Source organism: Prionailurus viverrinus, chromosome D4 (assembly GCF_022837055.1).
Source record: "Prionailurus viverrinus isolate Anna chromosome D4, UM_Priviv_1.0, whole genome shotgun sequence".
NCBI classification, from domain to species: Eukaryota; Metazoa; Chordata; class Mammalia; order Carnivora; family Felidae; genus Prionailurus; species Prionailurus viverrinus.
In genome coordinates, this window is record NC_062573.1 from 87,615,871 (window position 1) to 87,629,269 (window position 13,399).

The window sequence follows — 13,399 nt, forward strand, 5'->3', positions numbered from 1 at the left end:
TCCATATAGGGAAGCAGATTTAATATCTCATTAAATCAACCTGGTTATGATTCAAGCCTCCTATCAAACTGGGCTCTGTTCAAAACTGTTATATAGATCATCCCCAGGGATTGTCCTTGAGCCACAATGTGTATCTGAAATTAAGTATTTATTAATTTACATCTTGACCAAATATAAACTCTAGAGGGCTGGGATGTCATCTGGTTTATTGACCATTATATCCCCACTGCCTGGAACTGTGTGTAGCATTCGGTGGGTGCTTAGTACATATATTTCTGAATAAACAGGGTCCAAAGAACTAAGCAGCTGAAGAGTCATTTGGGATTCCTGTGTTTCTGACACTTCAGACCTGATGGAGAATAGAAAAACCACCACGCAGCAGGATAAATAATCTAAATGTCACCTTCTCTTGATGCAGATTACATTTATACTTTCTCACTGCTACATAACAAGCCATCCCAGTAAAATTTATTTTGCTCACAAATTAGCAATTGGGTCAGGACTCTGTGGGGACTGCTCATCTCTACTCCATGTAGTGTCACTGGGATGGCTCAGCTGGGACCAGAGGATCCACTTCCAAGATGGCCCCACTCACTCAGTGCCTGTCCCTGGGCCTCCTCACAGCATGGCATCGAGATTTCAGAAGCAGATGCTGCCAGTCTCTTACAGCATAGTCCAGAAACTGGATCAGTCATTTCCACTATATTCTACAGGTCAAACATACACAGAGCCCAGATAGAACCAAAGAGACGGGATGTAGACCATCGCCCCTCGTGGAAGAAGTGTCAAAGAATTTGGCCATACTTAAATGTGTCACACCCTCCATCTTCAAAGCAGACAAATAAGTGACATCAAGTAGCCTTACCTACCCCTAATTCCTGCTCCCAAGATACAAACACCAGCAACAATTTTACGTGTCCTGATACTTACCTCCGTATCTCCAACGTGCTGATGCTATTATTTCTTGGTTTTCAGTGTTAGACACTACGCATTGACTTCTGCTCTAACAAGTGAGGACTCAACTCTGATCCAAGTAGTGTAATTTGTTTTTCTACAATCTTTTTTTCTACTTGTTCAACTTCTTTGTACTTGAACTAGGAAGACTAAGACTTTCAGTCTTATACCTTCCAACAGTACCATAAGATGTTTTCTCAATCCAAGATTTAAATAATCAAACCTGTCACCCCACCTTTTTTCCTGGACACATTTATCTGGAAGCCGCCTTTCTGGCTCTAATCTGGACAGACAAGGTAGCAACTTGGCACATGCAAAACACAGGTTCCAAATACTTGTAGTTAATAAGCTGAGGAAACACCTTACTGGAGTAGTTACTGGAGTAACCGCAGTTACTGACTGGAGTTAACCCTTTCAGCAAGGAAATTAAACCCCCTTACTCTAGTCCATGACACTTTTAGATGATAAGTAGACTACTAAATAAATGTTTACACAAACTATCAAAATGTTCTTAAACTTACCATGCTTTCTATACAGTCTCAGCCAGATCTTTTTTTTTTTTCCTTTTGTCCTAATGGATACAATAAGCAGTTACATACAGAATTAGTCTGAATTTGTAAGGCCTAAAATTCCCTTCACAGCCTCTGGTGCCAAAGCCTGCTGTCTGCTGCCCTTTGCGTGGCTCCACACTCCCTTTGGTTTTTTAACCAGCGGATCCAGAACGTGCCAGGCAGACCCACAGCAGTGATAATACATTATAAGTGAGCAGATGACAAAGCAAGTAAGCTTTGTTTTCATTACAGGAAACGTTAACACAGTACTAACTTTAAAGCGGGTTACCAGGCATTTCCACCCTTGTTTTGCGACCTGTTTCCCTGTGCCCGTTTAGCACAACTTCTGCACTGAAGCCAGAACTCTGGAAAAGGCGCACGCAGGGGCGGGCTACTTGAGGTCCCCCCGACCGCCGACACCTCAGCCGCTCCCAGATACAACCTGGGCATGCAGGAATCCGGGTACCCGGAGGCGTCAGCGTCGGGCCCAGGGTAAATGCACACCCCGGGCCCCGCATCCAGTGTACGTGTCAGCGAGCCTGGCGTGGGGCCCGGGACTGCAGTCTCGCCAGCCCCGGGGTGACCTGGCGCGGGTGTCCAAGACACGGACTCCTGCGGCGGTCACCCTCCACGACACTGGCTCCCGCGGGGGTCCCCAGCGACAAGGCCCCAAGGCGGAATTCCCGAGGCCGCCGTCACCGCGCCCGAATTGCGAGTGGGGAAATGCACAGGCGTCCCGCGCACAGCCAGCTGAACCCTGACAAGCGGGCACACCCGTGTAAGACGCGCGGTCACCAGGCACAACATCAGTCCCCCCTCGCTGCCCCCTGTCCCCACCCCGGGCCCCACCATCAGGGTGCAATCACCACAGTGGCCCAAGGGGCTGGAGGCTTCCATTGTGCGGGGTCGCGCAGCCGCCTTCCCAGCGCGCACGCCGCGCACGCCCGAGTGGGCGTGGTCGGGGCCCGCGCGGCCAATCGGCGTCCTACTTGTTAGTGGGTGTCGGGCGGCGCGCGCTAATTGGCCGGTGTGGACCGGCGCTGTCAGAGCGTTGCATCACCTCTGGACGCCGGGCTGCGGCGTGGACGCGGCTCTTTCCGTGGCGCGCCTGCTCGCGGGCCCTTCAGGTACCCCCGCCCTGCCCGCAGGGTCGCCCCAGGTTACCCCGCCCTACCTGCGGGTTTGCCCAGGGTACCGTCGTCCTGCCCGCGGGGTCGCTCCACGTACCGCGCTCTGCCCGTGGGATCGACCCTGGTTACCTTCCCATTCGCACCCCTCCCCCGCCCATCCTGCTTGTGGGGTCGCCCCAGGTATCCCCGTCTTACCCACGGGGTCGCCCCGAGTACCCTCGCTCTACCTTGCGGGGTCGCCCCAGGTACCCCTGTCCTGCCTGCGGGGTCGCCTCAGGGTACTCCTCCCCGCCGTCATCGCCTGCGGGGTCACCCCGGCTTATTCGTCTCTCTCCCCTGCCCACCGGCCTGCCCGCGGGGTCGCCCGGGTGCCCCCGCCTCGCCTGCTGGCCCCGTGGGGTGGTTGCGAGAAGTTGGTGTGGTAGTCGGCTAGGGAAATTCGGGGGGTGGGCGAGACGACTTGAGGAGCGGGGCGTTCGGAGGCACCGATCTAGTCGTAGGCCCGCGGGGAGGAGAGTTTGCTGCCAGGGCCCTGGGGCTCGAGGGGAGTAAGCACGGCGTCCCGCAGTCTGGTAGTGCCCGGTGCCCCTGGGAGCGGGGAGAGGAAGGCCGTTTTCCGCGGGGTCTGTAGCGGCGAGAAGGGGAGCGTGAGGAGCTGCGGTGGGTTTGCAGCCCTGAGGGTGAGCAGGAGCCGGAGGGGAGCGAGTCCGGAGTGTACGGTACAGTCCGAAAGTGCGTGCTCCTTCGGGGGGTGGGTCCCTGCGGTTCCTGCGTGAGGGACAGGTGCGAGGGGACCGGCCTCCAGTCTGAGGAGTTCGTGGTTCGCTTCTCGAAGGAAGTGGTGCTGGAACCGAGTCCGGAGGGAACTGGGTTTTTATTAGGGGGTGGGGGTGAGGGCTGGTTTTAGCCTTCAGGTTTTGCAGGAGGGTGAGGAGGGATGAAACCGGAGGCAGAGTCACTGAGGATTTCTAGTAGCGTCTTAAGTTTTGCAAAGTATCGGTAAAATGGCGGACAGCATGTTCTCTGTGTAAGTGATTGAAGAGTGGAGCACAGGGAAGCGAAGGGAGCGGATAGAGTGACGCCGGCTGGCAGGGACGGTGGGATGGGATTGCGGGCAGGAAGTAATAGTAGCTCACAAAGCGGACGTGTGACACCCGGTATTCCGGTGGGTGTTAAGTTAGCGTTGTGCGGTTTGTGACCTGTACTTTACAGGTGACACGCTGGAGGTGTGAGGTCGAGTCACTTTTCTCGTAGCTCGCAAACCCAGCGGTGGCGCCACGACTGTCGTCGCGTGCAGGAGGGCCGACTGAAAAGGCAGGTGGGTGGAGACTGAGGATGCGGACCGCGTGATTGCTTCAGACGGACGGGTTGGAGCGCGTCCCACGTGCGAGGTCACGGGAACAGGGTCGGGGAGATGGGTCTGCAGGTGGCACGTGTGTGTGAACAGGGACCGGGAGACGCGTCTACAGGCGGCACATGCGTGGGAACGGGGTGGGGGTGGGGGGGTCGGTGAGCGCCTTCGAGAGGAAAGCACATTACTTAGTAAGCGGCGCTGGAGGCTGCGGGCAGGGTAGCAGGAAAGCCGTGTCCGGGAGGCTCTGTGTAAAAGGGAAAGTCAGGAGGAGAGGTGGCATTTCGGGGGAAGGTGGCCTGCACTGCCCCCTTGAAAAGTCTGCACGGAATACTGGGGGGGGGGGGGGGGGGGGGAGGAGTCATTGGATTTAAGGTTAATACGAAAGTGGTATTTTCAGAGCTTCTTCCTTAGGAAGGTGGTTATGTCAGGTACAGTGTTTATTTTTCTCTTTATTTTCAACGTTTTTGTGATAAAGTTAATACACACCCAAAAGGTGGGAGGAAGTAATAAATAGAAAAGTGTTCTTTCATGCCTTCCCCCTCCTAACCCTGCTCCTCCTCGATGGTGGCTGTAGGCTAGTTTGGTGGGCAGCCTTCTAAATTCAAATACAGAGTTACTTCCACATAGACTTTATTTACATGTGTGTATTTTTAAGTCTCTTGAAAATGCTGATGTACATAGTATAAATTACTAGAATGGTGATTTGCTTTGTTTCTCAACATTTGGCAGTATTTGGTATGTTATGATTACTTTCTTGAATGTTTATTTTTGAGAGAGAGAGAGAGGAGGAGGAGGGGCGGAGAGAGGGGGAACAGAGGATCTGAAGCCGCGAGCCTGATGGGGGACCCGAACTCAAAAACTGTGACATCCTGACTTGAGCCAAAGTCAGATGCTCAAGTGACTGAGACCCGGGGGTGCCCCAAAATATGATTATTTTTAACGCCTGCTTGGTAGTGATGTACCATAATTCAGTCACTTAATTACTCATGGGTATTTAAATTGTTTTCAGGGATTTATGGGAACAGTGCTTCAGTTGATATTTTTGTACATATTTTGTACATTTGTGTAAGTATATCTGGGGTATGCGTTAATAGGATATGACCAAACTGAGAAAGGGCCAGAGTTAGACACACCTCTGGGATTATATTTGACTTTAGTAACATACTGTGAAGACCTGGGAGGACAGAAAAAAGAACAGAAATAGACTTAGAGGTCTGATTCACAGAACTTTGGTGGCCAGTTGGATGTGGAGATTATCTGGTCCTATCAAGTGGGGGACTTAGAAATTTCAGGTAGTGATGGGAATGCACGCTGGTGCAGCCACTCTGGAAAACAGTATGGAGGCTCCTCAAAAAGCTAAAAATAGAACTACCCTACGACCCAGCAATGGCACTACTAGCCATTTATCCACGGGATACAGGTGTGCTGTTTTGAAGGGACACGTGCACCCCCATGTTTATAGCAGCACTATCAACAATAGCCAAAGTATGGAAGGAGCCCAAATGTCCATCGATGGATGAATGGATTAGGAAGATGTGCTATACACACACACACACACACACACACACACACACACACACACACACACACACACAATGGAGTATTACTCGGCAGTCAAAAAGACTGAAGTCTTGCCATTTGCAACTACGTGGATGGAACTGGAGGGTATTATGCTAAGTGAAATTAGTCAGAGAAAGACAAAAACCATATGACTTCACTCACATGAGGACTTTAAGAGACAAAACAGATGAACAGAAGGGAAGGGAAACAAAAATAATATAAAAACAGGGAGGGGGACAAAACAGAAGAGACTCATAAATATGGAGAACAAACTGAGGGTTACTGGAGGGGTTGTGGGAGGGGGATAGGCTAAATGGGTCAGGGGCACTAAGGAATCTACCCCTGAAATCATTGTTGCACTATATGCTAACTAATCTGGATGTAAATTTTAAAAAATAAAAAATAAAATTAAAAAATATTCAGGTAGTGGGAGGGAACAGTGGGACTACTCGTGCATTTGAATTAAAGACTGGAGCAGGCGTGGCAAGGAAGAGCATGATGTTTATTTAAACAAAAATATTTTTGTGTGCATTTCTAAGATCTATTGAAGTAAACATCAGTAAAGGTCAAGGAGGGTATATAGACGTTTCTGAACAGGAAGTTGCCACTAAAGAGGTCTGAGAGAGTCTGGAATACAGAAGATTGGAGGGCAAGGGTTTTATGGTCAGAGAGAGGAAGAGGATATTCCTTCCCTTAGCATGACCTGGTGATGAATCTCCCCTCCTCTTTCTGCTCCCCACACCCCAGGCCCTGTGGTTACTGGATGCTGTTTGCAGGTACAGCTCTCCAGTGGATGTGAGGGGCCACAGCAATCCTGTGATTTATGCATGGGGGCTGTTTCTCCTCAGCAGCCACCATAGCCCGGTCACTGATACATGGCTCTTCGTGGCTAACCAGCGCCATTACCTTGAGTCGAAGCTCCCAAGAAAGTTTTATAAAAGTTAGGAGCATTTTCACAGGAAGCTTAAATATTATTTTCTCAAAAAAATAAAATAAGAAACTTCAGATAGATATTCCTGAATAATGGTTAAAACAGTTCAAGAGTAGTGACTCAAACTTTGATGTGCAGGTTAATCCCCTGGGATCTTGTTAAAATGCAAGTTCCGACTCCTCCCACCAAGGTGGGGCTGGCAAGTCTGCCGTATTCAGCTCCCATAGATGCTGTTGATTATAGAAGCAGCCTTGAGGAGCATTAGAAGTGACAGAAATTAATGTGTTGGCTAGACATCTGTTAATCTTCAAATGTAACCCCTTAAGTTTCAGTTGGCCTCTAATAAGGTAGTCCTGAACCAGCAGGACCCCTAATAAATCAAGAAGTGCACAAACACCCTTTCTATCCATGAAAGGCCAGACTTGTAACAAGATCCAAAGATCCAAACTGCCATCCAACTTCGATTTAATACCATTTAATGGCACACCTCGTCAGAAATGGATGTTCGGATTCATTAAATGGCCCACCTGTTCTTTCCTTATTTTTTTCCTATATAAAACTCAAACACAGCATTGCATCTCAAAAATAAATGAGGGACACCTGGGTGGCACAGTCACTTAAGCGTCCCACTCTTGATTTTGGCTCAGGTCATGATGTGATGGTCCCCGAGCCCCGCATCAGTCTCTGATGGTTGGGATTCTCTCTCTCCCCCTCTGTCCCTCCCCCACATGCACTCACTCTCAAAATAAATAAATATTTTTTTAAAATAAATGGGGGCACCTGGGTGGCTCAGTTGGTTAAGTGTCTGACTCTTGATCTCAGCTCAGGTCAGCATCTCATGGTTTGAGTTCAAGCCCCGAGTAGTGCAGAGCCTGCTTGGGATTCTCTGTCTCCCTTTCTCTCTGCACGCTCTCTCTCACTCTCACTCTCACTCTCACTCTCTCTCACTCTCACTCTCTCTCACTCACACAGTAAATAACATTTTTAAACATTTTAAAAGTGTGCTTTAGCAACTAACATGAAGAATATAAAAAGACAACCCCCAGGGTGAAGAAAATATTTGCAGATTCTATAATAAGGGACTTGTATCTAAAATATATAAAGAACTCTTAGAGCTCAACAATTAAAAGAACTCATCTTAAATATTGGACAAAGGATGAATGGAAATTTCTCCAAATAAGATACAAATATTGCCCATAAGCACATGAAAATGTGCTCAACTAATCATTAGGGAAATGCAAATCAAACTCATAATGAGATACTACTTCATATCCATTAGGATTTCCTATAATCCAAAAATGGACAATAAGGAGTGAGGATGTAGAAAACCTGGAATACTTATTCACTCCTGGGAGAACATAAAATGAGGCAGCAGCTTTAGAAAACTTTTTGGTAGTTTCCCAGAAGTTAAACACAGTTACCATATGATCCAGCAGTTCTACTACTGGATATATTTACCCAAGAGAACTGAAAACATATGCCCACATGATAACTTACAGATGAATGTTCATAGCAGGATTGCTCATATTAGCCAAAAATTGGAAACATCCCTAATGTCCATGAATTAATGAATGGATAAACTGTGACATATCGATACAATGAAATATTTACTCAGCCATCAAAAGTAATGAAGTTTGAAGATGTGTTACAGCATGGATGAACTTTGAAAACAATTCTCAGGGGGTGCCTGGGTGGCTCAGTTGGTTAAGCGTCCGACTTTGGCTCAGGTCTTTATCTCGCGGTCCGTGGGTTCAAGCCCTGTGTCAGGCTCTGTGCTGACAGTTCAGAGCCTGGAGCCTGTTTTGGGTGCTGTGTCTCCCTCTCTCTCTGACCCTCCTCCATTCATGCTCTGCCTCTGTCTCAAAAATAAATAAACATTAAAAAAAAAAAAAAAACCACAATTCTCAGAAGCCAGACACGTGATTCCATTCATATGAAATGTCCTGAATAGGAAAACTCATAGGACAGGAAGCAGGTTAATGGTTGCCAAGGGGCTGAGAAGGAGGGAATGAAGAGTGACTACTAACGTCTACAGGTTTTTGCAAGGGGCGGGTGGTAATGAAGTTGTTCTGGAATTAGACATGCTGATGGTTGCACAACCTGTGAATATGCTACAGACCACTGAATTGTATACTTTAAAAGGGTGAACTTTAATTTTAGAAAGCTATAATGTTTTTTTAAGTGTCATGTAGTGTGATGAATAGTAATATGTATATACATTTTAATATATGCTACTCTTATTCCTGGAATTCTCTGTTGAGAAAAAAAATTTTAATTTCTCTTGCAGCAACAAAATGGTTCAGCAAGTTCCAGAAAACATAAATTTTCCTGCTGAAGAAGAAAAAATCTTGCAGTTCTGGTCCGAATTTAATTGTTTTCAGGAATGCTTAAAGCAGTCAAAACACAAGCCAAAGTATGTGAATTTCTTTGGTAGAGTCCTTAAGAGTAGTCATTTTTTTAGACTGAGTTCCATGAAAGCAGAAACTCTTCATTCATCTTTGTGTTCCAGTCTCCTAGCTCTGTATATAGTGGGTGCTTTCAGCAGCAGGTACACAGTGAGTGGATGAGTTTTTAAATATCAGGGTAGATTCCGTTTCTTTAAGAGGTTTTCTAAATAGAGTTTATGTGTCACCCTCTTCCTTTCCACTTTTCTCATTATTACCACCTTCATTTAAACACTTAGTCTTAGCTTCCTGTTGGAGTATTTCCTGCCTCTAGTCCCCATTCACCTGAAAACCAGTCCTTTCTTTACTGTTTTCATCGTCTATCTACTGTATTCAAAAACTTTATGCGATAGATGTTGCCCTGTTTTACTGCTGAGGTAAATCAGGATCGGGATGAATGACTTGCCTTATGTCATGGCTAATAAATGAAGTGTGGATAGTCTGATGGAGGTCACTCAGCTCCACCGTAACTAGTTTTTATGAAGGCAGGACTTGCAGTAAATCTCTAACCATGTATGTCTGTGAATTTTCTGGTCTTGCTGCTTTTCTTCTCCCTGAGGATTCTATTGTGATAGGACCTATCTATAAAAAAATGTCCTAAATTTTTGCTGTCTTAAAGTAACAATACATTTTTATTACCTCTGTTAGATTTACGTTCTATGATGGGCCTCCTTTTGCAACTGGACTGCCTCACTATGGACATATACTTGCAGGGACAATTAAAGATATAGTTACCAGATATGCTCACCAGAGTGGGTTTCACGTTGACAGAAGGTTTGGATGGGATTGTCACGGCTTACCTGTGGTATGTTTGAGTCACCAGCCTTATAATGTTCTGATTTTTTAATAAGCATTGGATTTCATCATATAATATGTTCAAGTATGATGAATTTTTCCTATAATGTACTTTGTTTCTACAGTGCCATTTGTAGTTCATCTTCTCTGTAGATTTTTGAGACTTAGTATTTTTTAAAACTGTTTTATGTTCTACAGTTGCTGACTTGAATCTGTTTCATAGGCAGGGATGTTAATAATCTTGTCACAAATTTTCAGGAATATGAAATTGATAAGACACTGGGGATCAGAGGACCAGAGGATGTAGCCAAAATGGGGATCGTAGAGTATAACAATCAGTGCCGAGCAATTGTGATGAGATATTCCACTGAGTGGAAGGTATGTTGGGTTGTTTTCAGTAGAATGAACAAAAACTTTAATTTTTAAATGGGAGTTAATACGGTTTATGCTCCTTTTGTGCTTTTTATGAGATGCGTCCAAAAGTATGGCCATCTGTGTGAGGTTGTGACATAAGAAGGTTGATCGTTCTCTCCAAAGAAGTATTTAGCTTCCACGTACAAGCCTATTAAGCTGTCAGCCTAAACTGAGCCCTCTATTTTCTGGTTTCTGGGTGCTCGATTGGTCTTCATATTTAATCTCCTACCTGCTCACTGTGTATGACAGGAATTGGGCTGTCCTAGTGCATAGATTAACTTGAATGTTGCAGTAAAAAAAATTCAGATGTTAAAACAATGCAAATTTGGACTCATTGTTATATTAATTTGACTCCCATCCTACCATTGCTTCTGTTAGTAAGTCCTGTGAAGGGCTAGCAGAGTTCCTGCCTCTCTCATTCTTTCTCAAGGGCTGAGGAGCAGAGGTCCTCAGCTCCCCCTCCTCCCTGGCTCTCCAGCTAGTGGCCTGTGTAACTTAAAAATATGTCTGACTTGTATTTTTTCCATCTCACCATCTTACCACTTTGACTTCTCAAACTTGCTCTTGTTCCAAATTCCCTATTCCATATCAATCTTCAGAGCTTCACACATGATGCTCGTGAACAAATCAGATGCCAAACCCTATCAAGTTTTTTTTGCTCAGTGTCTCTTGTCTGGTCATTTCATTCCTACAGCCCCTCTCTGGTCTCCCTCCCACCCTCCCCTTCATTTCTGTAACCATCTCCTAATTGGTCTATTGTGCCCTTCCCTGCTCAGCATTTTGAGTAGCTTCTCTTGATTGGTGAATAAAATCTGATTTCATCACCCTGAAAATTAAAGCTCCTCTGTTTTCTCCTACCCTAACTTTTTTACTTTTTAATTAAAAGGTTTTTTTAATGTGTATTTGTTTTTGAGAGAGAGACAGAGCTTGAGGGAGGGAGGAGCAAGAGAGAGAGGGAGACACAGAATCCAAAGTAGGCTCCAGGCTTTGAGATGTCAGCACAGAGCCTAACACAGGGCTTGAACCCATGAACCGTGAGGTCATGACCTGAGCTGAGTCGGACGCTTAACCGAATTAGCTGCCCAGGCACCCCTGTTTTTTAATTTTGTAATTTTTTTTATTAAAAATCATTTTTTTAACCTAACTTTATTCAGTCAAACTTTCTTGCTTCGTTGCCAGAAGGGAAAAATCTAATGAGTATAATATGCATGTAACTTTCTTTACCTTAAAAAAAATTTTTTTTAACATTTCATTTTTGAGTAATTCAGACTTACCAAAAAATTGCAAAAACAGTTATGAAGAATTCATACTCTTCTCTACTTCTCAAATTCCAACACTTTCAATAATCATAATGTAGTTATCAAAAGCAAGAAATTAACACTGATAAAATATAATAGACCTTTTTCAAATTTAACTAGTTGTTCTATTAATTATTACTGATCCAGGATCCTGTCTAGGAATACACATTGCTTTTAGTTGTCATACCTCCTTATTCTCCTTAAGCTGGAAGATTCCCTCCGTCTTTGTCTTTCATGACCATGTCACTTTTTAAAAAAAAACTTTTTTTTTTATTAAAAATTTTTTTTTTCAACTTTTATTTATTTTTGGGACAGAGAGAGACAGAGCATGAACGGGGGAGGGCAGAGAGAGAGGGAGACACAGAATCGGAAATAGGCTCCAGGCTCTGAGCCATCAGCCCAGAGCCTGATGCGGGGCTCGAACTCACGGACCGCGAGATCGTGACCTGGGTGAAGTCGGACGCTTAACCGACTGCACCACCCAGGCGCCCCTAAAAAAAAACTTTTTAAAAGTTTATTTATGTATTTAATCTCTATACCCACTGTGGGGCTGCAACTCATGACCCCAACATCAAGAGTTGCATGCTCTACCGACTAAGCCAGACAGGCACCCCAGCCTTGTCACTTTTAAAGAGTATAGACTGATTATTTTGCAGAAAGTCCCCCAAAGTCTGATGTTTTCCCATGATTAAGTTTAGGTTATGTATACATTTTTGACAAGAATGCTCAGAAGTGACATCATGCTCTTCTCGGTCTGGCATTGTCAGGAGGCCTGTGATGCTGATATGATGTCTCATTGGTGACATTAATTTTGTTCACTAAGGTAATACAGGTCAGGTTTCTCTGTTGTTAATTTGTAACTTTTCCTTTATAATTAAGTATGCTGTGGGGAGATCTTGCAAATATCCTGTTTCTTATACTTTTGCTTAGGAATTTTAGCATCCGTTGATGATTCTTGCCAGCAGCAATTACAGCTGAGGTATTTGCCAAGTGGTAGTTTGGGTAGACTTGTATAAAAGAATATTAATATTTATAAATAATATCATCTGCAGATAGGATGAATGTCAAGAAAACTGGTTCTTAACCTTACATAGATTTACTTGAAACATTGGTTGTTCTGTTTTTCCAAAATCACTGGACATGGTGATGATAGAAATATAACATTGAAGTGCAGTAAAAAATATCATTGTCTAATAACTCTAATGTTCGTATTTTTAGTCTACTGTTACCAGACTTGGCCGATGGATTGACTTTGACAATGACTACAAAACTCTGTACCCACAATTCATGGAATCTGTCTGGTAGGTTTATTTGAAATTGTAAATATAATGAATATTCTGTTTATTGCTTAGTGGAGAGATTATGTACCATGAATCAGTTTTTCAGATTCATAATTATTTATCTAAAATCTTTGGGATGGATTTGTTTTTGTTTTTAAAGCTTTATTATTTTATTTTATTTTATTTTTTTAGAGCACTTTTAGGTTCACAGCAAAATTGAGAGGAAAGCACAAAGATTTCCTGAATTCCCTGTGCCCCCACACATGCACAGCCTCCCCATTATCAACGTCCCCGCCAGAGGTGATAACATTTGTTACCACTAATGAACATACACTGACACATCATAATCATCATAATCACCCAGAGTTGGTAGTTTAGGGTTTACTCTTGGTGGACATTGTAGCCATTAATCATACAGAGGATTTTCACTGCCCTAAAAATCCTGTGCACCAACTGTTTATCTCTCTCATCCCAGATTGTTTTTAAATTCAGTAAATTTTGGATTCTACTAAAGTAATAGGATATGCATATATTCTGTGGTGTATAATGGTTCCAGCAATTTGAACAGCGATTTGTAAGCAAATACGTTAGTATTTTTCATCAGAACACATAATTGTTCATGCTAATCAGGTAAAGAATATAAGTGGCCTAATGTCAGTTAAAGGTTTTTGCCAAATTAGTACCAAAT

At 44.5% G+C, this 13,399-nt stretch overlaps 1 protein-coding gene and 1 non-coding gene across 6 annotated transcripts in view; both read left to right on the forward strand.

Moving 5' to 3' along the window:
* The first annotated feature begins 2,539 nt into the window (after nt 1–2,539).
* The window catches only part of IARS1 (isoleucyl-tRNA synthetase 1), a 68,242-nt gene continuing 57,382 nt past the window's right edge, over nt 2,540–13,399 (forward strand). For 2 of the 5 annotated variants that reach the window (XM_047830859.1, XM_047830858.1), the window contains exons 1-5: nt 3,871–3,953; nt 8,768–8,893; nt 9,573–9,729; nt 9,978–10,097; nt 12,650–12,732. In XM_047830859.1, coding sequence (XP_047686815.1) covers nt 8,775–8,893; nt 9,573–9,729; nt 9,978–10,097; nt 12,650–12,732 — 479 coding nt within the window. In that variant the 5' untranslated portion in view covers nt 3,871–3,953; nt 8,768–8,774. Of the gene's footprint in view, nt 2,633–3,869; nt 3,954–8,767; nt 8,894–9,572; nt 9,730–9,977; nt 10,098–12,649; nt 12,733–13,399 lie in introns of those variants that run through there. The other 3 variants (XM_047830857.1, XR_007146436.1, XM_047830856.1) reach the window with 3 other exon arrangements.
* On the forward strand, nt 6,297–6,428 carry LOC125151058 (small nucleolar RNA SNORA84). The gene has a single exon (XR_007146616.1). It is a non-coding gene; the product is annotated as a small nucleolar RNA SNORA84 (small nucleolar RNA).